At 44.1% G+C, this 25,221-nt stretch overlaps 1 protein-coding gene across 2 annotated transcripts in view; it reads left to right on the forward strand.

Moving 5' to 3' along the window:
• LOC109461385 (mucin-16) overlaps positions 1 to 25,221 on the forward strand; it is a 73,457-nt gene that overhangs the window by 11,752 nt on the left and 36,484 nt on the right. For both annotated transcript variants that reach the window (XM_088792343.1, XM_088792342.1), the window contains exons 7-25: positions 486 to 610; positions 698 to 765; positions 2,848 to 3,020; positions 5,288 to 5,323; positions 5,560 to 5,625; positions 6,202 to 6,237; positions 6,527 to 6,559; positions 10,285 to 10,409; positions 10,694 to 10,761; positions 11,384 to 11,556; positions 11,669 to 11,704; positions 11,934 to 11,990; positions 13,943 to 14,064; positions 14,942 to 15,009; positions 16,419 to 16,591; positions 16,913 to 16,948; positions 17,154 to 17,219; positions 19,189 to 19,313; positions 19,481 to 19,548. In XM_088792343.1, coding sequence (XP_088648469.1) covers positions 486 to 610; positions 698 to 765; positions 2,848 to 3,020; positions 5,288 to 5,323; positions 5,560 to 5,625; positions 6,202 to 6,237; positions 6,527 to 6,559; positions 10,285 to 10,409; positions 10,694 to 10,761; positions 11,384 to 11,556; positions 11,669 to 11,704; positions 11,934 to 11,990; positions 13,943 to 14,064; positions 14,942 to 15,009; positions 16,419 to 16,591; positions 16,913 to 16,948; positions 17,154 to 17,219; positions 19,189 to 19,313; positions 19,481 to 19,548 — 1,654 coding nt within the window. The remainder of the gene's footprint in view (positions 1 to 485; positions 611 to 697; positions 766 to 2,847; positions 3,021 to 5,287; positions 5,324 to 5,559; positions 5,626 to 6,201; positions 6,238 to 6,526; positions 6,560 to 10,284; positions 10,410 to 10,693; positions 10,762 to 11,383; positions 11,557 to 11,668; positions 11,705 to 11,933; positions 11,991 to 13,942; positions 14,065 to 14,941; positions 15,010 to 16,418; positions 16,592 to 16,912; positions 16,949 to 17,153; positions 17,220 to 19,188; positions 19,314 to 19,480; positions 19,549 to 25,221) is intronic.

A 25,221-nucleotide genomic window follows, 5' to 3' on the forward strand; every position in this document is an offset into this window, starting at 1 on the left:
GGAACTCAGCTATGCCTGCTGCTCTTTGTTTCCTTACCTCAGCTAAGCAGGCTCTTGCTCAGACCACCGCCTGTGAAGCAGCAGTGCCTCATCTCCCACACATAGCTCGTCTCTGTTCTGTCTCCATGATTGTTTCCTTTGTGGCAATTACTAGGATTTAGATTTTTTGACTGCTCCAGTATTTGTGGCCCAAGGCTGAAAACAAAAGGTCTCAGCTCCTCTTCTTCCCACCCAAATGTCCATAACTTGTCAGCCTTTGAATACTGTAGGATGAAAGGGCCGAGTTCCCTTTTGAGCTGAAGTCACACCTGTAGCATGGAGGTCCCTTCTCCGCTGGCTGGCTGAGGAGGGAGGGTGTCCCAGACGGGTATCTCAGGCCTCAAAAATGAGACACTAGGGACAGAAAGATAACACTAGTCCCTTCCCCAACATACAGCAGGCCTAAGACTGGGATGGGTCTCCTCTCTTTCTTCCTTCAACTGCAGATGTGGGCCCAGCCCCAGCGCCTTTTACCCTCAATTTTACCATCACCAACATGCGCTACACCCCAGATATGAGGCATCCAGGTTCGGCAAAGTTCAACTCCACTGAGAAGGCCCTGAACCACCTGGTGAGGACCCATCAATGCCTACACCAGCCTGCCTTGTCCGCGTGCCACCCTGTGCCCCCAGCTGACCTCCCTCTCCCTCTTCCCCAGCTTGGTCCTTTGTTCAAGAACACCAGCATTGGCCCACTGTACTCTGGCTGCAGACTGACCCTGCTCAGGTAAGACTTCCCTGTGTAACAATACATGAAAAGATGGTCACAGGCAAGCTTATCTGGAGGTGAGGACCCGAACGTGACAACTAGAAAACAAGAAACATAAATGGTTGGGGCCTTCCAGGGATTCAGACTTGGAAGGCATCCCCTGTGGCTCAGTGCATCAGAGACGACTTCCTGAAAGAGGTCGCTGTCAAAGGTCTTCAATTATTTGGATAAGAGGATCCACAGAGCATTCATGCTCATTGGTCAGAAAGTGCAGCATTGACTCATTAAGCAAACATGAAATGAGACACCCCAGGTCACACCCTGTGACAGGTGCTAAAGGCACTGAGAGAAGCAGTCATGGGCCCTTTCCTCAAGGTGCCCACAGTGCAGTGAGGACAGCAGCCATATGTACCTAAGACCATCATATGAATGGGGTTGTGCAGTGATTAGACACGACGTGGGGCCATAGAAGCCCAGGGAGTGGAGTGTGAGTTCAGCCTGGGGAAGCTGAGTGGAGGCTGTCTGGAAAGGTGATGCCTGAGCTAATTTTGACAGTTGGGTGAACATTAGCTACAAGAAACACTGATAAAGCTATTTCAATGGGTGGCGTAGCTTAAGTAATGGGGCAGATGTGAGAAATACCCTGGTGCATGAGACAAGTTCTGTGAATTGGAGAGTAGAGAGTAGGGAAAAATAGCAATCGAATAAAAGAAAGAAAGAAGAAAGAAAGAAAAAGAAAGAAAGAAAGAAAGAAAGAAAGAAAGAAAGAAAGAAAGAAAGAAAGAAAGAAAGAAAGAAAAGAAAGAAAGAGAAGAAGGAAGGAAGGAAAGAAGGAAGGAAGGAAGGAAGGAAGGAAGGAAGGAAGGAAGGAAGGAAGGAAGGAAGGAAGGAAAGAAGGAAGGAAGGGAAGATTTAGAGAGAGACAGAAGGAAAGAAAGAAAGAAGTGGAAGGAGGAGATAAAAAAGGAAGACATGGAGGGACGGAGGAGAGAGGAAGGAAGGCAGGCAGGGAGGGAGAGAGAGAGAGGGAAGGAAGTTGGTTGAGTGGGGGACTGGCTGAGCAGATGGATGGGTGCACAGCGGTGTAATTGCATGAGTGGTGGGTACGTTGTGGGATGAGTTTCGAGAAGTGGGTATCATCAAGAGTTCGAGTTGGAGCTGGGGTTAAAGGCACACTAAGGAGTTTTCATAGTATTTTGCACAGCGAAAGGCTGAGAATTAGTGGTCTCCATGTCCAAAGGCATCCAGTCACATCCTATTTTTGTCATGTGATGCTTTGGAAGTTATTTAACATCTGTATGATTTTGTTTCCTCAACTATAACGTGGAAATCATACTAGCATCAGTTTCATAGAGTTTCTGAAAAGATAAAAAGAGACAGTAAATGTAAAAGTAGAACAACTAGTAGGTGTGCCATAAATATTAGTTGAATTTATTCGGAGCTGTGGGAAACCGTGAACTTGTAAGCAGAGCCCTGACATGGTGTCATTTATTTTAAGTAGGACACTAGTAGATATGGAGATGGAACAATTTAGAGTGATGATGGGACGGTAGAGGTTGGGTTGGACCTGGATATTGCTCGGATGGGGCAGAAAAGATGGGGAAAGGTTCAGGAACCCTGTTACATCTCTGGCTCTGGCACATATATACAAACATGGGAGGGGGAGAAGGTTCTGTGCTTTGAGGAGGGAAGATAGGCTTAGTCTGGAATGTTTGGAATCTAAGAGGCGTGGAGGACATTCCTAAGGCTGGTGGCTACAGGGCACAGAGCTCATGAGAGAAGTCTTGGCCAGAGAGTAGGAGATTAGACCTGACGAGAATAAAGCTGGTAGATGAAACAATGAGTGTGAACAAAATGACCCCAGAAGAATGAGGGGCTGACTGAGGATAAAGCCCTGGAGACCAGACACTTTATGGAGTAGGAAGGTGCCTAGATGAAGAGGACACAGAAAAGAACATGCTTGGGAAACCAGTCAAGAGCCAATAAAGAAGAATGTCATAAAACTTGGGGGAATGGGTCAATTTGAAGGAAAGAATTGAAGAAAGTATGTAACTCCTTAGTATCTCTGAGTGTCCCTATTTCCCTGCCTCTGCCCCCAAGGACTGAGAAGAACGGGGCAACAACTGGAGTGGACGCCATCTGCACCTACCACCCTGACCCGATGGGCCCTGGGCTGGACAGAGAAGTGTTGTACCAGGAGCTGAGTCAACTGACTCGTGGTGTCACCCTGCTGGGCCCCTACACCCTGGACAGCGACAGTCTCTATGTCAATGGTGAGTGTTTGTGAGTGTTTGTATCTGTACTACAGCTGGAGTCTCCTATGGTCCCCTGTCTGTCTATACCAGTAGTTCTCAACTGGGGTGATTTTGCTCCCCAGGGGACATTTCGCAATGTCTAGAGATATTTCCATGTCATGACTGGAGGGGTGCTAATGTCATCTAGAAGCCAGCAATGCTGCTAAAGATCCCACAATGCCCAAGGCAGCCCCCCACCGTGCAGAACTATGTAGACCATAATGTTGAGATTGAGAAATTGCTATACGCAGATTCACAATTCTGTTACAAACATAGCATTTCCCTGGAGGCTCATTTTTGAATGCTTAACATACCACAGGAGGCCGGTTTTCTTCCCTTTTTCACCACCTAAAAGTACGGTAATAGCTGTAAGGCTTGGAACAAACACTTGTTCATAAATTTGCCCCGTGACCCTTGTTCTTTTATGAAATGCGTCCTCCTCCTGTGGGAGTCCAACTGGAGCATGCAGACTCTAGAGAAAGCAGTGGGTGGACGCAGGGCTCTGCAGTCAAGTCTTCCCCAGTGGGCAGTGGGTGCCCAGTTCAGCCCTCTACTTCCTTCTCTCCACCATGGCAACTGAAGGCAATTTTCTAAGTTCCCATGGGCCAGCCAGAGAAACGCTCATGGAACTGTTCACGAAACAAGACCACGGTTTGTTACTAACACGCCATGGAAGGTAACTGTTAACACAACACTGCTGGCAACCATACCCCTACCAGCAGTGCTCATACTGAAAATAATCATCGTAATAGTGGCTAATTCTTATCAAAAGGTTCCTATGTGCCAGGAATTGTAATAAGGTCTTTATTTGTATCAGCTCCTATTAACCATACCCTACATCCTGTGAGTTGTAATGCTCATTTTTAGAGAGCCATCATGCATTTATATAGGAAGTCATCTGCTCAAGATAATCCAGCCATAGGCATTGGCACAGTCAAGACTTGAACCCAAGGTTGAGTCTCAAGTCCAAGTTCTAACCACAGGGCAACACGGCAGACCATCCATATAGAGAAAGTCTTAAATCTCAGGACACTGTCCAGAGGCCATTAATGACCTCTGGCCTAACAATCTAACCTAGTGCTTGACGAGTTATTTACCCTCTATATCAGCTAGGAAATTCCCTTTATATATGGTTTAAAATATATATTTGTGTTAATAAAGAAACAAAAACTCATAGACACAGACACCAGTTTAGTGGTTACCAGAGGGTAAGGGGGGAGAGGGTGGTAGAAAAGCATAAAAGGGTGTCAAATATATAGTGATGGAAGGAGAACTGACTCTGAGTGGTAAACACACAGCATGATATATACATGATGTATTACAGAGTTGTACACCTGAAACCTATGTAAATTTACTATTGTCACCCCAATAAATTTTAATAATAAAAAGGAAATATATATTTGTGTTAACAATAGCACATCCTGTTCTGTGTCTATAGAAGATTTAACTCCTGGATTGGGAGTAACTTAAAGCGGTAGTTAATAATATGGGAGTTGGTGAGTGACAGATGTGTTTTGTGTGATGATGGACAAGCTATACGACCTCTCTCGGACCCAATGTTCCCATTATAGAGCAGAACAAACATACATACCAGGCAGTATTGTCCTGAAAATCAAATGAGATCATTCAACAATAATCCAAGGAAATCCCAGGGCTCCTCTGGGTTCAGTTTTTACTCACATCTCTCTCAGAGCATCAAAAAGGATGCAATCCATGACCCAGAGAAACACTCGTGAAAAATTCTCTTTTCCCAAATTTCTTTCAGGCTCCGAGTTTTATACCATCCACCTGAACTCCAAGTCTCTTCTCTTTTTAAATATCATCCCATCTCCAAATTTTCTCTAATATTCCTAGCCACATGTACATTACCTTTCCTCCATCTTGCTACCCTGTCACCTCCACACAAAAATACAGTAATAGCTGTAAGGCTTGGAACAAACACTTGTTCGTAAATTTGCCCCGTTACCCTTGTAATATGTTCATCATTATTTCTGGTGTATAGTACATTCCCCATAAATAGGGGCAGTTTTACTGTATTTTTATTTTAACAATAATGCTAATGATATTCATCATGATTTTCAAAGGACAAGGCACATAAAGGCACCAAATAAAATGGAGCCATTATTGTTCATTTGTGAATCTCAGAAAGTTTATTAATGAATTTCATTTATAGGTCTACCGTCTATGCTTCCTTAAGTCTTACCCATCCTAACAGCACTTCTTTACTCTTTTCTCTTTACCTGCAGGTTATAACCATCGGTATGGGACCCCGGCCACCAACAGTGAGTATTCAAAACTGAAACTTCAATGCTCAGTGGACCCTTATTCCTTAGAGTTCATTCTAAGGAGAGAAGCTACTAACATTTCCTCCAAAGTGTCCAGCCTGTGCCTCACAGCAATCCCTAACTCACCCAAGGTCTTGCTCTGAGTTTAGAAAGAAGCCCAAATTCCAATGAACAGCTTCTGCCCCATGTTCCTTCAGGATGGGACTCAGTCATTTTATCATTTTTTTTCTCAGCTCCAGTGACTTCTACCTTCCCTCCAGAATCTCCCATGTCTCTGACTCCCATCCTCAGCTCTACAGGTAGGAACCTGTTCTCTGGGACTTATAAAACTTCTCTTCTAAATGGTCTGGTCCCTGTTAACTACCCAGCTTCAGCCTGTCCCCTCATTCTGTCTGTCATTCTATAAACTTTGGCCTCATCAGACTTTTGTCTTCTCCTGTCTTCTCGGGTATGGGGAGGATTTGAGCTCGTCCCAAACTGACCTACACCTTTGGTTGTTTCCCTCAGGAAGAGGCATACATTCTCAGCTTTTCCAGAGGTACACTGAGAGATCAGAGAAGGGGGTTGGGGACAGATAGCAGAGGGAGGAGCTGCAGATGGCCTGGAAGAAATTCTTCCCTGTGCTCCAGTGGCATTCTTTGGGGTTTGTCTATAGGGTCTTCACTTTGAGGGTGTTCTATAAATACTACTTGATAAACAAATTCTTCCTTGCTATTCAGTGGCATTCTCTGGGATTTGTCTATAAGATCGGCACTTTGAGGGTGCTCCAAAAATACTACTTAAATAAATAGATTCATCGAAACTCAGTGGGCCCAGATTCTTGCCAACTCCCATCCTTATAACTCTTCACCTTCTCATTCCCTCTCTTTCTGCAGGTTATACTCATCCTGCCCTGACTTCCACCCCCAGTCGTGAGTAGTAATTTGGGTCCTACTGTTGCTTTGCCTTGGGGGCCATCTGTCCTCCCTGCTATCCTTACCCCATGTCCCCAGGGAGGGAAGGAGTCAGGAAACTCCAAACTGTCTGCATCGTCATTCCCTTGCTCAGAAAAGACAAGTCTGATGCAAACTTGAGGACACACAGGAAAAGGGTCTTAAGGTCCTGTGGTTGGCCTTCTTTGGCTGGGGAGTCTCTCATCAACCATATTTGACTCACTGTATTTTCTTCTCACTATTGCTATGGCCTCCACCATCTCTCCAGCAACTTCAGCGGCCCCAGTTCCAATCTCCACAGGTAAGGACTTCCTCTTTGTAACTCCCCAGTGGAGAGCCATGACCATTCATTCATTCATTCATTCATTCATTCAATAAGTATTCATTTTAGCACTTACTGTATAAAAGATCCTGGTAATGCAGAACCAAACAGAATAGAAAAGGCTCTAGTCTTTGATGGGCTCCCAGCAAGAAAGACAGAGAATAAAGACTTGAGGGTATAAATAAGCATTGAATTATAATTAGAATGGTCTTGGGTGAGTTCTTCAGGTGTGTTGCAGGGATCTTCTTCCTCTTGAATCTTTAGTTTTCATGTCCAGGAAATAAGAGAACTTCATGAGCTCTGTGTATACATAGAAAATGCCCTCGTACAGGTCTGGTCAGGGATTTGGGTGGACTCTGGTTAGGCTGAGGGCCAGCTGGCCATTCCTGGGTTCCCAATGGCCCACGGTAGATTTCAGTAACACCCACTGTCCCTGATGAGGATCCTAGATGAGCCATCACTACCTCTGTCTTAGTTGAGTCTATAGTACTCATCAGCTATGGCCTCCTTGAGGGCATTCGGACCACTGACCACTCAGACCAGAATGAGCAGTCACTGTAGGTGGGATCTGCCTGTGGTCCCAGGTAGAGGGGTTAGGAGACTCTGGGACCACGATGCCTGGGTTTAAACTGGGCTCTGCCACTAGTAACAAATTGCTGAATAAAGTGTCTATATCAATTTACCCTAGTACTTCATGGGACTATCCAATTAACCTTGGTCTAACCTATGTTGAATGTTATCTAAACCTGTAGATTTTTCTCATCTAATGCTTGACCGTCTTAGCTCCTTGTTGCATTAATTTCAGTATCTTTCATGACTATGTATTTATTAGAATTTGTTTATCTTTTCCTGTTAATGACCTATGATTTTCTCCAATATTTTGTTAGCCTTTTTATCATTGAATTTTAGAAGTTTTTTGTATATCACGGATAGTAATCTCATTAAATTGAAAATATTTTATATTGTCTTCAGGCTTTGTTAATGATGTCTTTTATCATCTAGAAACTTCTTAAAATAATGTTTTAATTTTTCAATTACAGGTAACATATTATATTAGTTTTAGGTGTACAACATAGTGATTAGACATTTATATAACTTACGAAGTGATAACCCTGATAAATCTAGTATCCATCTGACATCATATATAGTTATTACAATATGACTGACTATATTCCCTATGCTTTACATCCTTATGACTACTTTATGAGTATCAATTTGTACTTCTTAATCCCTTCACCTTTTTAACCCATCTCTCCTTCCATCTGGCAGCCATCAAAATGTTCTCTGTATCTGTGAGTTTGTTTCTGTTTTGTTTATTATTATTTTTAGAGTCTACATATAAGTGAAATCATATGGTATTTGTCCTTCTCTGTCTGACTTATTTCACTTAGCGTAATACTCTCTAGGTCCATTCATGTTGATGCAGAAGGCAAGATTTCATTCTTTTTTGTGGCTGAGTAATATTCCGTTGTATATATGTATCACCTCTTCTTTATCCATTTACCCATTGATAGACACCCAGCTTGCCTCCACATCTTGGCCATTGTAAATAATGCTTCAGTGAATATATGGATGCACATGTCCCTTTGATGTAGTGTTTTGGGTTTCTTTGGCTAAATACTCAGAAGTGGGATCACTAGGTCTTTCTTTGTCTCTTGTTATAGCCTTTGTTTTAAAGTCTATTTTTGTCTGGTATAAGTATTGCTACCCCAGCATTTTGTAATGTTTCCATTTCATGAAATATTTTTTTTCCAATCCCTTTACTTTCAGTCTCTGTGTGCCTTTCAATCGGAAGTGAGTCTCTTGTAGGCAGCGTATGTAAGGGTTAGTTTTATCCATTCACCCACCCTATCTTTTGATTGGAGCATTTAATCCATTTACATTTAATGATTGTTGATAGATATGTAGTTATTGCCATTTTATAATTTATACTTTTGATTTTTTTTCTTCTCATCTCTCTTAAAGAAGTCCCTCTAACATTTCTTAAAGCACTGATTTGGCGTTGATGAACTCTTTTACCTTTTTCTTGTCTGGGATGATCTTTATCTCTCTAATTCTAAATGATAGCTTTGTTGGGTAGAGTAATCTTGGTTGTAGGTCCTTGCTTTTCATCACTTTGAATATTTTGTGCCAATCCCTTGTAGCCTGAAAAGTTTCTGTTGAAAAATCAGCTGACAGTCTTATGGGGGCTCCCTTGTAGATAACTAACTGCTTTTCTCTTGCTGCTTTTAAGGTTCTCTCTTTTAACCTTTGAAAGATTTTAGGAACATCCCCAGCCTGAGCCAAGACAGGCTGTTTGTATGGAAAAGCCACTGAAAGCAGCTTGTGTGGGTCTGAAATTTGGGTGGGGTGGGGTCTCAAGGAATCACCAGGGCAGGGTTAATGAATAGTGTTAGCCAGATTGATGGAGACCCAGCTATGGCTCCAGCCTAAGTCTGCACACTCAGGAGCGGGGAGGGCTTAACAAAGAAATAATGGATTCTGCTAGTACTCTGTCTGGAGAAAGCTGCCCCTCCAGCCCTCACCCTGAAACTAGACAATTCAGTTCCTCCCCATATGTCCCTGGAGCCTTTCATGCTGCTGTTCCAGTGCTGGAACTCAGAGTGAGTTAGTTCATCAGTGACTAAGTCTGCGTGCAGTCTGTTTAAGAGGACCACCTGGGACTCCAGCTGCCTTTGTCTTACTCAGTTGCAATCTCCACTGGTTTTCACAGGCAGAAGTTACAGGGACTTCTCTCCCCAGCACTGAAACCCTGGGGAGTGTGGTGTTGGGCTTGGGACTCTTAGCTCCTCAGGGGGAACCTCCACAGCTGAGATATTCCTCCTGATCTTTAATTGCCACATGGGGGTGTGGAACCAGCCTGTTCCATGTCTCCACCCTTCCTAATAGTCTCGAGGTGGCTTCCTCTGTACTTCCTTAGTTGTAGAACTTCTGTTCAGCAAGACTTCTGGCAATTCTCAGTGATGGTTGTTATGTAGTTTAGTTGTAATTTTGATGCAGTCATTACAGGATGCAAGTACAGCATTACCAACTCTGACATCTTGACTGGGAAATCTATCATCCAGAAACTTTAAGTAATAAAGCTTTTCAGTTTTTTGTCTATGCCTTTGAATTTTATCAAAAGTATGAAAAAAACTGTGCTCTGCCACTTGGAGAGTGTGTGACTTGAGGCAATTTATTAAACCTCCTTTGGGCTCAGTTTTTACATCTATAAAATGGGGATAAGAATACTATCTTCCTCCAAAAGTTTTGCCTCAAGGCTTAAATGAGTCAAAATATAAGTAAAACACTTAAAATGCCCTGACTCATAAAAAGCAATATAAGTGTTTCCTCAAACAAATTAAAAAAAAAAAAATCAGTAAATAGGTGAATCTCACAGAAATAATTTGGGTTAAAAAAAAAAAAAAAGAAAACCTCAGGAAAAGAGGATGTCTGTTTGGAATTTTAGCAAGCCAGAGGGTCAGATATTTTGGCTTTCTGCTTGATGTATTTACCTCTATGGTGCAATATTTCATACACATCCTCAGTGCCCCTTAGTTAATGTTAATGCTGATGTCTGGGATCCCCTCCCTGTGGAAACTGCCCATTTTAGAGGAGGATATCCCTTCCTAATGCTTGATGACACATCTGAGGGATGCCACACACTCAGGCTCACTGAGCACAGGGTAGGCTCAGTAGGCATCTCTCTCCCTCTCCCGCTGCAGCCACTGGCCCTTCCCTGGTGCCATTCACTCTCAACTTCACCATCACTAACTTGCACTATGAGGAGGACATGGGTCACCTTGGTTCCTGGAAGTTCAACACTACCGAGAGAGTTCTGCAGGGCCTGGTGAGAGCCTCGCCCACTTCACTCCTGCCCCACCTACTGAGGCTTACCCACTTAATCCCTGCCACACCCATGGAAGCAGACCGTGGCCCACCTCACTCTTGCCCCAACCACTAATGCAGGCCCCACCCACCTCATTTATTTCACGCCTGTGGAAGCAGTCCCTACCCACCTCATCTGTTTCTATAGTGCAAGCCCTGCCCACTAATGTTAGCCCCACCCACCTCACTTCTTCCCTGCCCCTAACACCTTATCCATTTACTTACTTTCCTCTCCCTCCTCTATAGCTCAGAATCTTGTTCAAGAACAGCAGTGTGGGCCCCCTCTACTCGGGCTGCAGACTGACCCTCCTCAGGTGAGACCTTGGACTAGCCGGCCAGGGCTGCCTCAGGTGCACCCAGACCTGAGGAGTTTGGTATGATTCCTTCCTTCCCTCCCTGTCCAAGTCCCCAGCAGAGGTGGAATTCAGGAGACGCTGGCTCCAGGGTCAATGCCTCTTCTGATTGTACGCCCCCCAACTATCCCCAGATTCTGCAGAGCCCATCAGCAGTATGGGCCCCTAGCCTGGTCATCCTTCTGAATTCCCTCCTCACTCCCTTTGACCAATGAGGGCATTTCCTTTAGGTTTCCAATTCTGTCCCCAGGGTTTCTCTCAAGACAAATGTATCTTTCCCACTTGCTTTAATTCCAAATCCCAGCTCTACACATGTCTCAAATATGAGCTCTCCTGTCCCCATGCCTTGAGGATGCAGGCTTCTGCCGGGCAATTTAATAGTAGGTCTCTCATCCACTGACTCTGCTCATAGTCCCAGGCTGGTGAGAAGTTGGAGGTCTCAGAGGCTCTAAGTCTGACTTCTCACAAGTCACCAGCCTCCCCATTTCCTCTGGCCCCTTCCTTTCCTGCCCCACAGGGATCTCATGACCCCTCCCTAGAAACTCACTTCATTTATTGTCATCCCCTCACCCACTCTCCCCAGGCCCGAGAAGGACGGAACAGCCACTGGAGTGGATGTCGTCTGCACCTACCACCCTGACCCTCTGGGCCCAGGGCTGGACAGGGAGAGGCTGTACTGGGAGCTGAGCCATCTGACCAGTGGCATCACCCAGCTGGGCCCCTACACCCTGGACCAGGACAGTCTCTATGTCAGTGGTAAGAAGTTGCCTTTTTGTGTGCATCTTATCAGGTCCCACATTCTTCCTCTCCATTCCTCCCTTTTCCTCATCCCTCTCCCTCCTCACCTTATCTTTCTCTCCCTGTGCAGGTTACACCCACCAGACACTGGCCACCACCCCCAGCAGTGAGTATTCTGAGGCTTAGAATTCTCTACAACCCTGTAAGTCCCAGTCCTTAGGAATGGAAGAGGCCAGGCGCCCACTTCCTTCACTCTCCAACCCTACTCTATCTCCAGCCTCTGATGAACAGGGACCAGTACCCAAGAAATCCCAAGGCATGGCCACTCCCTCCCTGGTATCTCCAAGGTGATGTGATGATTCCCTACACTAAGCTCGTGGGTCTTTTTCCTCCAGAGTCTATGGTGGTCACCGTTTCTGCAGTGGTTCTGACTCCTCTCTCCAGCCCCACAGGTAGGCATTCTTGTCTCTGAAGACGCTCCTAGTGACTTGTTGGATTCTAATCACAGGATGTAGAGGAGGGGTAGCGTAGGTGGCATCATTCAGAGGAGACCAAGGCTGACTTCTGCGTATATGACAGGGCCTACCCAGGTCCCGGCCAGTTTTTTGAATACCAGTCCCCTCCCGCCCCCCAGAATCCTAAGCCACTCTCTGTAACCTGTTTATGAAACCTATTGGTAGCCCTTGACTTCTAAATCACCCCACAAACCTTTGAGGAATCGAAGCTGCCCCTCCAGCCCTCATCCCGAAGCCAGACAATTTAGTTCCTCCCCATATGTCCCTGGAGCCTTTTGAGCTGCTGCTCAGAGCGAATGAGTCTGTCAGTGAGTAAGTCCATGTGCAGGCCCTTTAAGAGGAGGGCCTGGGATCCAGCCTTGATTCCATCTCACTCAGTCACAATCTCTGCTGGTTTTCACAGCCAGAAGTTACAGGGATTTCTCTCCCCAGTACTGGAACCCTGGGGTGGGGAATCTGGTGTGAGCCTGAAACCCCTCGCTCTTCAGGGAGGACCTCCACAGCTGAGAGGTCCCAGTTTTCAAGCACCACATGTGGATGTGGGACCAGCATATTCTGCATCTCCACCTGTCCTAGTAGTCTTGAGGTGGATTTTTCTGTATGTCCTCAGTTATAGGACTTCTCTTCAGCTACAGTTCAGGCAATTCTCAAGATGGTCTTTCTGTAGTTCAGTTGTAATTGTGATGTAGTCCTGGGAGGATGTGAGCACAGCACTTACCTACTCTGCCATTTTGACTGGAAAGCGGCTTTAAATATACTCTTTTATAAAAACAGACTTGAGAAGAATTATTCATAAAGTAAGTCTTATTATAATAAATCAGTAAATTGGGTAAATTGGGAAAAAATGTTATTTGGCAAATTGTCCCTCAGGCAAATTCTCAGATGAGGCACTGAAGGTTGACCCTGTCTGGGAGGGTCCTCAAAGGTGCCCTGCTAGGAGGAAGAAACTGGCTCAAGCCAAGATGAGCCTGTGCTCCTCAACTACCCATTTCTCACTTATTCTCAAGCCAATCTAACCAGGCATAGGGGTTTTGAGACTTCAGGGTTGAGCAAGGAAAAGGATATAACCACTAGATGGCAGTAGCACACACAAGGTTTATTGGGCAACACTTTTTTTTTTTTTTTTTACTGGGCGGTAAAGAAGAATGAAATCTTACCATTGGGCAACACTTTGATTTGCCTGCAGGGGCTGTCCCTCAGAGCAGACACCTCCAAGAAGTAATGGCATGGGGACCATTACTCAACTCAGGAGAGAAAGGAGGGGATTAGAGAAGAGGTTTATGTATTTAGGTGATGCCACTCAGCGGCCCATTGATGTGTATCTGGGTTAGACACCTCTGAAAGGAAGTCATGGCTTAGGATGTTTATAGCCACAAAGCTTATCCTTTTTATTGCTATCAGATGTTGGGTGCAGTTTCACAGGGTATGCAAAGCAGGCAGGCTCAAAATGGCAAAAAATATATATGCTTGTTTGGGCTATCCTAAAACAATTGGATGTGTAAAAAATTGAGTTTAGTCCTTGTAAGCTTTTGAGCTATGGATCCCTGCTTGCTGTGAAGAAATAAATAACCTAGGGGCTAATATACAGGCACCGTCTTTGCACCGTGAATGTAACACCCCGATCCCACCATCTTTAGTTTCTGTATGTGGCCCAAGTTGGGAACCACGTGAAATAGAACATACCACTGCCTCCACTCCCCACTCCTAATCCATCTCCAGCCTCTGATGAACAGGAAATGATGCCCACAAAAAGCCCCAGGCATGGGTGCCCCTCTCCTTTACGTCCAAGATGATGGGATCCCCCAAGCAGGCAGGGGTTGTGGCCCACTCACCCTTTGCCCCACATCTGGCCTAGCTCAGCATGGCCTCTCCTTCCCCTCCCTACGCAGCTGCTGGCCCCGCCCTGGTGCCCTTCACCCTCAACTTCACCATCACCAACCTGCATCACACGGACGACATGTGGCCTGGCTCTGCGAAGTTCAATGCCACAGAGTCAGTTATACAACACCTGGTGAGCACCCCTTGCTGCCCACTTCTCTACCCACTCCTCCCCACCCTCTCTCAGTCTCTCGCTACACTTTCGGAGGATATGGGAGGTTGGGCAGGCAGGCAGTTGCAGGTTCAAAACTTGGAACTGCGACAGACAGGAGATGTGACTTAGGAGTAGTGATTTGCCTGTTTCTGTGTGTTTTTCTTTTTTTTTAGTTTCAGGTGTACAAAACAATGTCATAGTACATTTACACCTCTCACAAAGTGATAACCCCTCTCCCCCAATCTACTACCCCTCCAACATCATATATAGCTGTTACAATTCCACTGATTCTATTCCATTTGCTGATTTGCCTTTTGATATCATTTACTCATCTGTAAAACTGAGGCAATAAGAGCACTTACCCCAAACGGTCCTTTTGAGAATTAAATGTGGTGTGAGATTAAATGTTAGGGAACTGCTGTTTTATTTTAAAATATGGTGTGTTTTTTAATCTATTTTTTAAGATTGTTATTAAAATATAGCCAACATAAAATATTATATTAGTTTCAGGGGTACACCACAGTTACTCAACATTTGTACCCCTAAAGAAGTGATCACCATAAGTCCATCTGACACTGTCCCATGCTATCCCAATATTATTGACTATATTCCACATGCTGTACATTATATCCCCATGACTTACTTGTTTTATACCTGGAGATTTGGACCTCTTATTCCTCTTCACCTGTCCTTCCTTTTCTAATTTTTAAATTACAGTTGACATTCGATATTATTTTATATTAATTTGAGGTGTACAACATAGTGGTTAACATTTCTATAATTTATGAAGGGATCCACCTAACTATGATGATTAGTTCTATATTTACTTTTTTATCCATCACTCTTTCCTCTTCAGCTCAAGCCCCTGTTCACCAACAGCAGCATTGGTTCGCTGTACTCTGGCTGCAGACTGACCACACTAAGGTGAGACTCTGCTTTGTCTTCCCGTAAGAAAGTGTCGTAAGGTGTGGGCTGGTTGGGCCGGCCGGGGCCTCAACTAGGGTCAAGGAAGTGAGGTGCCTAGGACACAGCATTTAAGGAGACATCAATCCTTAGGTGCTAACAGTGTGCTTGAACAACCCTGAGAGGGTTCACGTCCTTAAATATTAATTACATCTTGACACCTTGCTTATTTCATCCTATTCCCAGACCTGGGATGGTGCTGTGCACGGCCCTCTCTGATTGAATCATCCTACATCCAACAGACACTCAGACTTGCAAGGTCTGAATGGGCCATACATGACAATAGTTGTACTTAGAAGGATGTGGACAGGAAACAGTGTGCCAGCAGGGCAGTGCTGGCCATTTAGTATTTGCAAGGACACACTTGATATTCCCAAGGCTATTTCGACATTCCAAGTGACCGTCCATGTGCAAATAAATGAAATTTCAATGGATAGGTGCTGGAGCCACATTGGCTTAGATATACCGTGTCCCAAAGAGGAACCAATATCTTTGCAACAGTCCTGCCCACTTAACAGGGTCAGCCCACACCCCAGGAAGTCCAAAGTTATAGCTCCCTACTGGGTATCGATGTCCATTTAAGGTCCTTCCAGAAAAGATGCAGGTCATTTTCATCACAGGCAGCATCGCCGGGCAATGCAACAGACAGCACACCTTGATCATTTCTAGGGGACCTGAGCTAGAAGCAGCTTAGCTCTAGGTCACTTCCGTCCTGCTGAGGTGCAGGCATGTTTCTCCCCAGTCATGCTCTCTGGCAGTGCAACCTGCTGGATCTCTCAGGTTATCCCTCCAGGACTCATTTTTCCTGCTCTAGAGAGGTGGTGATGAAGGAGGCAGGTGGGCAGTGGGTGGGGTCTCTGCTATGCAGTGTCTCGTGCTCAGATGCTCAGGTCTAAAGATTGGGTTGGGTTAGCTTTCTGAGAGCTGATAAGTCTCTGTTTAGAGCTGCTGTCTGGTGTCACTAGGGAATGCGTGTGTGCTCTGTAAACATGTAATTTTACAATGAATTAATTAATGAACACTTAATAATGTACCTGTCAGGAGGGCTAGTTATTTTATATCAGTAATGTCTGAATCCTACCACATTCTAGCAAGGTGGTTATAGCACTGTGAAGATGGGAGACCTGAGTCAGAGAAACTTCTGTGGATTATTTAACACGTGACAGAACTAAGGTTGGACTGATAGTCGTCTGACTCTAAAAAATCCACTCTGGTCATTTGTGGCTCATCGGTGCCCCTCCTCTTGTGAGCAGCTCGTGCCTAGATCAGGAGAGCAGATCAGTGAGCACCAACATACAAGTGGGCTGAGAGAGGATGTCCTATCAGGATGTCTCTGTCCTGTCCCCAGATCCATGTCCTTCTTTCCCCAGGCCTGAAAAGGACGGAGCAGCCACTAGAGTTGACGCCATCTGTACCCACCGTCCTGACCCTGCAGGCCGCGCGCTGGACAGGGAGCGGCTCTACTGGGAGCTGAGCCAACAGACACACAGTGTGACCTGGCTCAGTCCCTACCTCCTGGACAGGGATCGTCTCTATGTCAATGGTGAGCATCTGGCGGTGACAGTGGTCTCCTCCTGCACCCCAGGTGGATGCGTCTGTTGGTGCTCTGAGCTCTGTCCAGAGGATGCAACCATGTGTGCTCTGTCCTCACTTTTCCTTTCTTTGTGAGGTCCCCCTCCCTCACCACGTGTGTATCCATCACACACACAGAGGCAGCGAGTCAGAGAAAGCTTATAGGAGGCACAACCCTCTATCTGGAAGGGATGCAACTTCTCGATGGCTTCTACTCTGCCACCAATGTTCCGACCCTGGCACCCCTTCCTTGACCCTCTCAAATATCCCACCTGACTCTTACTCTTTGCAGGTTACACCAGACCAACCTTGACTGCCATCCCCAGTGGTAAGAGTTCAAACCCGACGCAGCCCCTGGCCTTACAGTGTTTTCTGGGGGCAGCTGGTCCCTCCTCCCTGGTGGGAAGGAAGCCGTAGGGCCCTGGTTGTGCCCCCCTCATCTTCTGTGACTCAGATGAGGCATCAAGGCCCCCTGTCTCTGGCATCTCCGAGGGGAGTCTGCATCATTCTCATTTCTGATGCTTCCTCCTCAGTTTCTGTGACTTCCACCCCCTCCCTGGGAACCTCAGCAGCTTCAGTCTCCTTCTCCAGCTCTACAGGTAAGAGTCTTCTCTCCATGAGCACTTCCTTCCCACCTACATGCCTCTGTGCTTTGTAATGAGAAGACACGAGAGAATGCACAGGAGGGTCACAGCAAGGGGACAGTGTGCAGAGGATAAATTGGGGGAGGGGTCACACCCTCATCACATACCAGTCCAACTCCATTCCTGTATTCAGAGAGCTCTGTGACTCCAGGTTTTCAATCCCAGACTGCAGCAGTGGCTCCTTTAAATCCATCCTTTACTTTCGGTTAAAGTTTTGTATCAGTTAACTTTGTATAACAAACTACCCCAAATTTACTGAGTTGAAACAATCAGTTCTTACTTCTCATGAGGCTAGAAGTGAACACTGCAGGGTTTCTGGTGTGTCTGCAGCCGCCTGCAGGTTAGTGAGGTGACTGCTTCTGGGACATGCCTGACGGATGGCTGGGGTGACCCACTTCTCCTTCATGTGGCCTCTCATCACCCAACAGGCTAGCTCCGGCTCATTCATACAGTGGCCCTAGAGTTCCTGGCAGCAAGAGAGGGTGAGCCTCAGTGCTCAAGTGCCTTTCAAGGCTGCTGGCTTCACGCCTCCCTTGTCCCATTGGCCAAAGCAAGTCATGGCCAAGCCAGAGTTGAGAGCTAGAGAAAGAGCCTCCCATCTATTGGTGGAAGGGCTGCAACACCACATTGCAAGGGTGTAGATGCAGGGAGGTGGAGAACTGCTGGCCACTTTTATAACCTTCCCCATTGGTGACCTGCCAGGGACCAACTTTTCACCATGTTGGCCCTACAGGACCTGAAGTGTGGGGATCCGTTAGTGAGATCACATCCAGTGATACATTCTGGAACAATTCACAGAGTTTCACCTTCTGCTAGAATGGAATGAAAATAGTCAAGGGCACATCCAGGATTAATTCCTACAGGGCAGAGACTAAATGGCTCAACAGAGAGAGCAGACATGAGTAATAACAACAGTGGCAATTCACTGCTGTCATGACAGCAGCATTCACTGATTGTCACTTGATGGGGACCTTGCTTTACATACATGATCTTCAACTTCTGTGGGTAGGCACTGCAATTTCTCCATTTAAGAGAGTCTTACACTGGTTCTTAGGGGCTCAGTGTTTTTCTGAGGTCACACGGCCTGCAGATGGGCAGGACTCAACCATAAGTCATTCATACTCTAGAGCCTGAGCTTCTGCACGAAAATAGCTGTGTGGCCTTGGAGAAGTGACTGAACCTCTCTGAAACTTGCATTTATTCTCTGTCAGTTGGACACACCTCCAAGGGTTGTGTGAGGATTACACGAGATACTGGATGGAAAGTGCTTAGCACAGAGTGTAGCACAGAGTAAGCTCTTACCAAACATCAGCTGTTGCTATTGCTCGTGTGTTTATTGTCATTGTTATTATCACTAACATTTGTTAGTGTCTTTCAAAATAAAGTTTCCCGTTCTGGGATGAGACATTCCGAGCTCTTGCACCAGATGTGAATACCAGACCCTCCCCCCACCCCCACCCTTCACCCCTAAATCTAGCTTGGAAAGTAACTTGGGACATGACTTCCTTTTTATTTTTGATTAGTTTTTTTAATTAGTTTCAAGTGTGCAAAACAATGTAATAGACATTTACACCCCTCATAAAGTGATAATGCCCCCAAAGTACTACCCCTCTGACACTGTATCTAGCTGTTACAATTCCATTGACTCTATTCCCTATGCTGCACTCCGCATCCCGTGACTATGTATGTATGTATGTGTATATATATATATATATATATATATATATATATATATATATATATATATATATATATATATATATATCATTATAGTTGACGTTCAGTATTATTCAGCTTCAGCTTCCGGTGGACAGCGCAGCGGTCAGACCTCTACACCATCCATGAAGTGGTCTCCGTGATAAGACAAGTGTCCATCTGACCCCCTACCAAATCTTGACTGTCTCCTCTCTCATCCTCGCTGCAGTTGCCAGCCCTGTCCTGGTACCATTCACCCTGAATTTCACCGTCACCAACCTGCACTACGTTAATGACATGCAGCCTCTGGGCTCCGGGAAGTTCAACAAAATAGAGAAGATCCTTCAGCACCTGGTGAGCGTCCCGCCCCCCGAATTCCTGCCCTGCCCCCTGCTGCGACCTCTCCTGGCCCCTTCTCTCCCAGCGTCCCAGCTGAGGCCAGCCCCGCCCAGCCAACCCCAGCCATGCCCCCGTCCTTCCCTCTCAGTCCCTCTCCTCGTCTCCCTCTGCTTCTTCAATAGCTGGGACCCTTGTTCAAGAACACCAGTGTGAGCCCCCTCTACTCCGGCTGCAGACTGACTTCGCTCAGGTAAGACCAGCAGTGGAGGTTTTGTATCCACAGTCCCCTAGGCTTGGTCCTCCCTTTGGCCTTTCCAGCACTTTCCAGCTCCCCACCTGAAACAGCCATTAACTATCCCAGAGGTTTCTGGTCCCTCGTTCCTGTTCTGGACCTTCCCATCCTCCTGAGCCTCCAATCTCACATGCAATATTTAATAGGAACAAAATGGTACAACATGACAACCAGGAAATATGCCCCAAATTCCTTCATACAGGATGCATCCCTGATCCTTCACCAGGAACACACCCACAGCCTACTTTGACCCCAACCCATGCTACATATATTTCTTTTTATAACTAAATTTATTGTGGTGACATTGGTTAATAACCTAAGTTTCCAGTATACGATTCTATAATACATCATCTGTACATTGCACTGTGTGCTCACCACCCAGAGTCTGATCTCCTTCTGTCACCATATATTTGACCCCCTTTGCCCTCGTCTACCTCCCCCCACCCCAAACCCTCTGGTAAACATCATACCGTTGTCTGTGTCTAGGAGTTTTTGTTGCATTCTGTTTTATATCCCACATATGAGTGAAATAATATGATTCTTGTTCTTTTCCATCTGAATTATTTTTCTTAGCGTGACATTCTCAAGATCCATCCATGTTGTCACAAAGGGCAGTATTTCATCTGTTTTATGGCTGAGTAGTATTCCATTGTATATATGTACCAGATCTTCTTTATTCAACCACACATCTAACACTTTGGTTGTTTACGTGTCTTGGTCACCATGAATAATACTGCAATAGACATAGGGCTACATATATCTTTATGGATAAATGCTTTCAAATATTGGGTGTAGATACCCAGAAGAGAGACTGCTGGGTTGTATGGTAATTCTATTAATTTTTTGAGGAGCCTCCATATTGTTTTCCATTGGGCTGTACCAGTTTATATTCCTACCAACAGTGCATGAGGGTTCCTTTTTCTCCACAACCTCTCCAACACTTGTCATTATTTGTCTTGATGACGACAGCCATTCTAACTGGTGTGAGGTTGTATCTCATTGTGGTTCTGGTTTGCATTTCCCTAATAGCGAGTGAAGTTGAGCATCTTTTCATATATCTGTTGGCTATTTGTATGTCTTCTTGGGAGAAGTGCCTGTTTAGGTCTTCTGCTCACATTTTTCATTACATTGGTTTTTATATTTTTATTATTTTATTGGGAAATATTGGGGGACAGTGTTTTTCCAGGACCCATCAATCATTGTCCTCCAATCTAGTTGTGGAGGGCGCAGCTCATCTTCAAGTCCAGTCTCCGTTTTCAATCTTAGTTGTAGGGGGCGCAGCCCACCATCCCATGTAGGAATTGAACCGGCAACCCTGTTGTTAAGAGCTCACGCTCTAACCAACTGAGCCATCCTGCTGCCCCTCATTGTGGTTTTGATTTGCATTTCCCTGACAACTAGTGATGCTGAGTACTTTTTCTTATGCTTGTTTGCCATTTGTATGTCTTTGGGAGCACTTGTCAGTTCTGACAGCCAAAAATGTCTCCAGGCATTGCCAGATGTTTCCTGGGGGGGCAGAATTGCCCCACACCCCCATTGAAAACTGCTGCTGTAGCAGTTTCCCTTATTCTCTTTCAAACAATGTTCCATTATTCTGATTTCCATCCCCATCGGTTAGTCTTGCCTGTTCTTGAACATTTTACAGATGGAAACATATGGCCCTTCCCTGCAGGGTGCTGTGTGAGTTATGTAATTTCTTTGTGCCTCAGTTTATGTCTTTCTGAAATGGGTTGATGAATGCACCATCTGGAGATACCATGAGAGCTAAATGAACTACTAGGTCTGCAAGGGGTGGAGTTCAGAGAACACATTGAATAAATGCCTCATGTTCATGCTGGTGTTTAATGGCAGTGCCCTTAGCCATGATGCCCAGCATATTGTACTTACCAGTTTTGTGAGGGGTGGGATTAGAACCCAGGCTCCCTCCAGCGCCCGTCTCATTCCCTCTGGACTTCTTCTGGTCCTGACAATCTGGCCTTGTCTGTTCTCCTGCCCAGAACGTCCCTTCTCAAGAATCACGGACAGCTCCTCTTGAGCTTCCTGTGTCTTTCGTAGGACGTTTGCATGGGGGCTCTCCCTTGTCCCCAAACCCACTTCTGCTGCGGGAATTCAGTGGGCTTCTCCTCCACTTTTCTGACTGTGTCCAAGCAGTGTCAGCTCTTTCCCCTGGGCCCCCACCAATGCCACCTGATAGGGAAGGCTGGCTCAGGCCCCGCGCGGCCCTACATTGTTTGTTTTTTGTTGTTGAGTTCTATGAATTCTATGTACATATTAGATACTTACCCTTGTCAGAGGGGTTGTTTGCAAATATCTTCTCCCATTTGGTTGGTTGCTCTTTTGTTTTGGTTTCTTTTGCTGTGCAGAAGCTTTTTAGTTTCATATAGTTTCATTCATTTATTTTTTAAACAATTTATCTCTTTTTCAGTTACAATTGACTTACAATGTTATATTAGTTTCTGGTGTACAACACAGTGATTAGACATTTCTATACTTACAAAGTGATCACTCCAATAAATTTAGCACCCGTTTGACACTATACATAGTTATTACAATATTATTGACTATAGTCCTTATGCTGTACCCTACACCCCCATAACTGTTGTGTAACAACCAATTTGTGCTTCTTAATCCCTTCCCTTTTGCACCCAATCCCCAACTCCCTCCCATCTGTTCTCATCCCAGCTTGTTCTCTGTATCTGAGTTTGTTTCTGTTTTATTTGTTCATTTATTTGTTCTTTGGATTCCACTTATAATTGATATCATGTGGCATTTGTCTTTCCTTTATATGACTTACTCCATTCAACACAGTACCTTCCAGGTCCATCCATGTTGTTGCAGAAGGCAAGATTTCATTCTTTTTTATGATTGAGTAATATTCCATTGTATCTATATACATGTACCACCTCTTTTTTATCCATTCATCCATTGACAGACACCCAGGCTGCTTCCACATCTTGGCCATTGTAAACAATGCTGTAGTGAACATATGGATGCACACATCCCCTCGAAGTAGCATTTTGGGTTTCTTCAGATATATACCCAGAAGTGGGATTACTGGGTCCTTCTTTGTCTCTTGTTATAGCCTTTGTTTTAAAGTCTGTATTGTCTGGTATAAGTATTGCTACCCCCAATTTTTTTCTACATTTCCATTTTCATGAAATATCTTTTTCCATCCCTTTACTTTGAGTCTGTGTGTGTCTTTCAATCTGAAGTGAGTCTCTTGTAGGCAGCATATGTAAGGGTCTTGTTTCCTTATCCATTCAGTCTTCCTGTGTCTTATGATTGGAGCATTTGATCTATTTACACTTAAAGTAATTGTTGAAAGATTTTGAGAAGGATAGGTATTAAATCATGTTTTAATTTTTGGTAGAATTCACTAGTGAAGCCACCTAGTCCTGGACTTTTACTTTTTGGAAAGTTTTTGATGCTTGTTTCAATTTCCTTACTGTTGATTAGCCTATTTAGATTGTCCAGTTTTTTTTGTTGTTGTTGTTATTGTTTTGTTTTGTTTTTGTTTTTGTGATTCAGTCTAGGAAGATTATAGATTACTAAGAACTTGTCCATTTTTTTCTAGGTTATTGAATTTGGTGGCATATAATCTTTGATAACATTCTTGTATAGGACTTTGTATCTCTGTGGTTCTGTCGCAACTTCTCTTTCATTTCTGATTTTGTTTATTTGAGTCTTTTCTGTTTTTTCTTTACTTAGTCTATCCAGAGGCTTGTCCATGTTATTAATCTTTTCAAAGAATTAGTTCTTTGTTGCATTAATTTTTTCTGTTGTCTGTTTATTCTCTATGTCGTTTAATTTTGCTCTAATTTTTATTATTTCCTTTCTACTACTGACTTTGGGCTTCATTTCTTCTTCCTTTTTTAGTTCTTTAAGGTGGGAGATTATGCTGTTTATTTGAGCTTTTTGTTTGTTTGTTTCTTGAGTTGGGCCTTTACTGATATACTTTCCTCTTATTACTGCTTTTGCTGTAACCGAACAATTTTCATATGTTGTGTTGACATTCTCACTTGTCTCTATGTATCTTTTCATTTCTTCTTTTATTTCTTCTTTGATCAAGTCATTGTTTAGTACTATGTATTTTTTTAAATTTAATATTCTCTTTATTCAGTATTAGATTATAATTTGGAGCAAATCTATGACATCAAAGGTTTTATAAATTAACACAAAATTTAAGAAAGATTGCATTTTCCACACTTCTCTTTAATCATCTCTAAAATCCCTCCTTGGTGCCAGCAAGATACTGATTTGTTAGAGCATTTCCCCCTAACATCCTTTAGGAATTCCGAACGTTCTGTATAAAGAGGCCTTTCTTTCTTCAGTTCCACAGGAATTTCTCATTTTCTACAAATAGGTTCTCAAGCCCTTGCTTATTCTCTTCTCCTTCTGGTAACCCTATGATGCAAATGTTATGCTTGATGTTGTCCCAAAGGTCCCTAAAACTAGCTTTTGTTGTTGTTATTTAGTACCATGTTGTTTAATCTCCACATATTTGTGGTTGTCCCTGCTTCTCTTGTGCGTTTGATTTCCAATTTCATAGCATTGTGGTCAGAGAATATGCTTGATATAATTTCATTCTTCTTACATTTGTGGAGGCTAGTTTTGTGTCCCAACATATGGTATATCCTTGAGAATGTTCCACGTGCACTGTAAAAGAATGTATAAGGTGGTTTTCTGTAATGAAAAGCTTTGCAAATGTCAATTATGTCCATGAAGTCTAATGTGTCATTTAAGGCTGATATTTCCTTATTGATTTTCTGTTTGGATGATCTATCCATTGCTGTCAATGGGGTATTTAGGTCCCCAGCTATAATTGTGTTTTTGTCAGTTTCTCCCTTTATTTCTGTTAGTAGTTGCTTTATTTATTTTGGTGCTCCCAGTTTGGTTGCATAATATTGATAAGTGTTATGTCTTCTCGACGTATTGTGCCCTTTATTATTATAAAATGTCCATCTTTGTCTTTTGTTACTTTTTTTTTATTTTGAAATCTCTCTTGTCTGATATAAGTAGAGCTGCACCTGCTTTTCTCTGGATGCCATTTGCTTGGAGTAACATTTTCCACCCTTTCACTTTGAGTCTCTATTTGTCCCTGCAGCTGAGATGTGTCTCCTGAAGGCAGCATATAGCTGGGTTTAGTTTTTTGATCCATCCGGCTACTCTGTACCTTTTTATTGGTGAGTTCGGTATATTTACATTTAGGGTGATTATTGATACTTGAGGATTAATATACCCATTGTAACTTTTGTTTCTGGTATCTTGGTGTCTCCATTGTTTCTTTTCTCTTGTGTTTCTGTTATTTTAGTTTGATGGTATTCTGTGATTTTTCCCCCTTTGTTTCCTCTTTTTTTATGTTATGTGTCTCAGTTCTAGTTTTTTGTTGTTCTTGTTACCATTAGGTTTATGGAAAACAAAGTTTCATATATACAATAGTCCTTTTTCTTTAAATTGCACATTATCTCCAGTCTTCTTTGCAAGTTAACTTCTTTTTCCCTGTCCCTTTTTTGTTGTTGTGGTCACAAATTATCCTTTTTTATGCTGTGAGTTCATTTCCAAATTGTAGTAGCTATTGTCTTCCTTTTAAAAAATGTTTTACCTCTTTTAACCTGTAATGTTTTATTTAAG

This window comes from Rhinolophus sinicus, chromosome 15, assembly GCF_057876585.1.
Source record: "Rhinolophus sinicus isolate RSI-liver-muscle chromosome 15, RSI-T2T, whole genome shotgun sequence".
NCBI classification, from domain to species: Eukaryota; Metazoa; Chordata; class Mammalia; order Chiroptera; family Rhinolophidae; genus Rhinolophus; species Rhinolophus sinicus.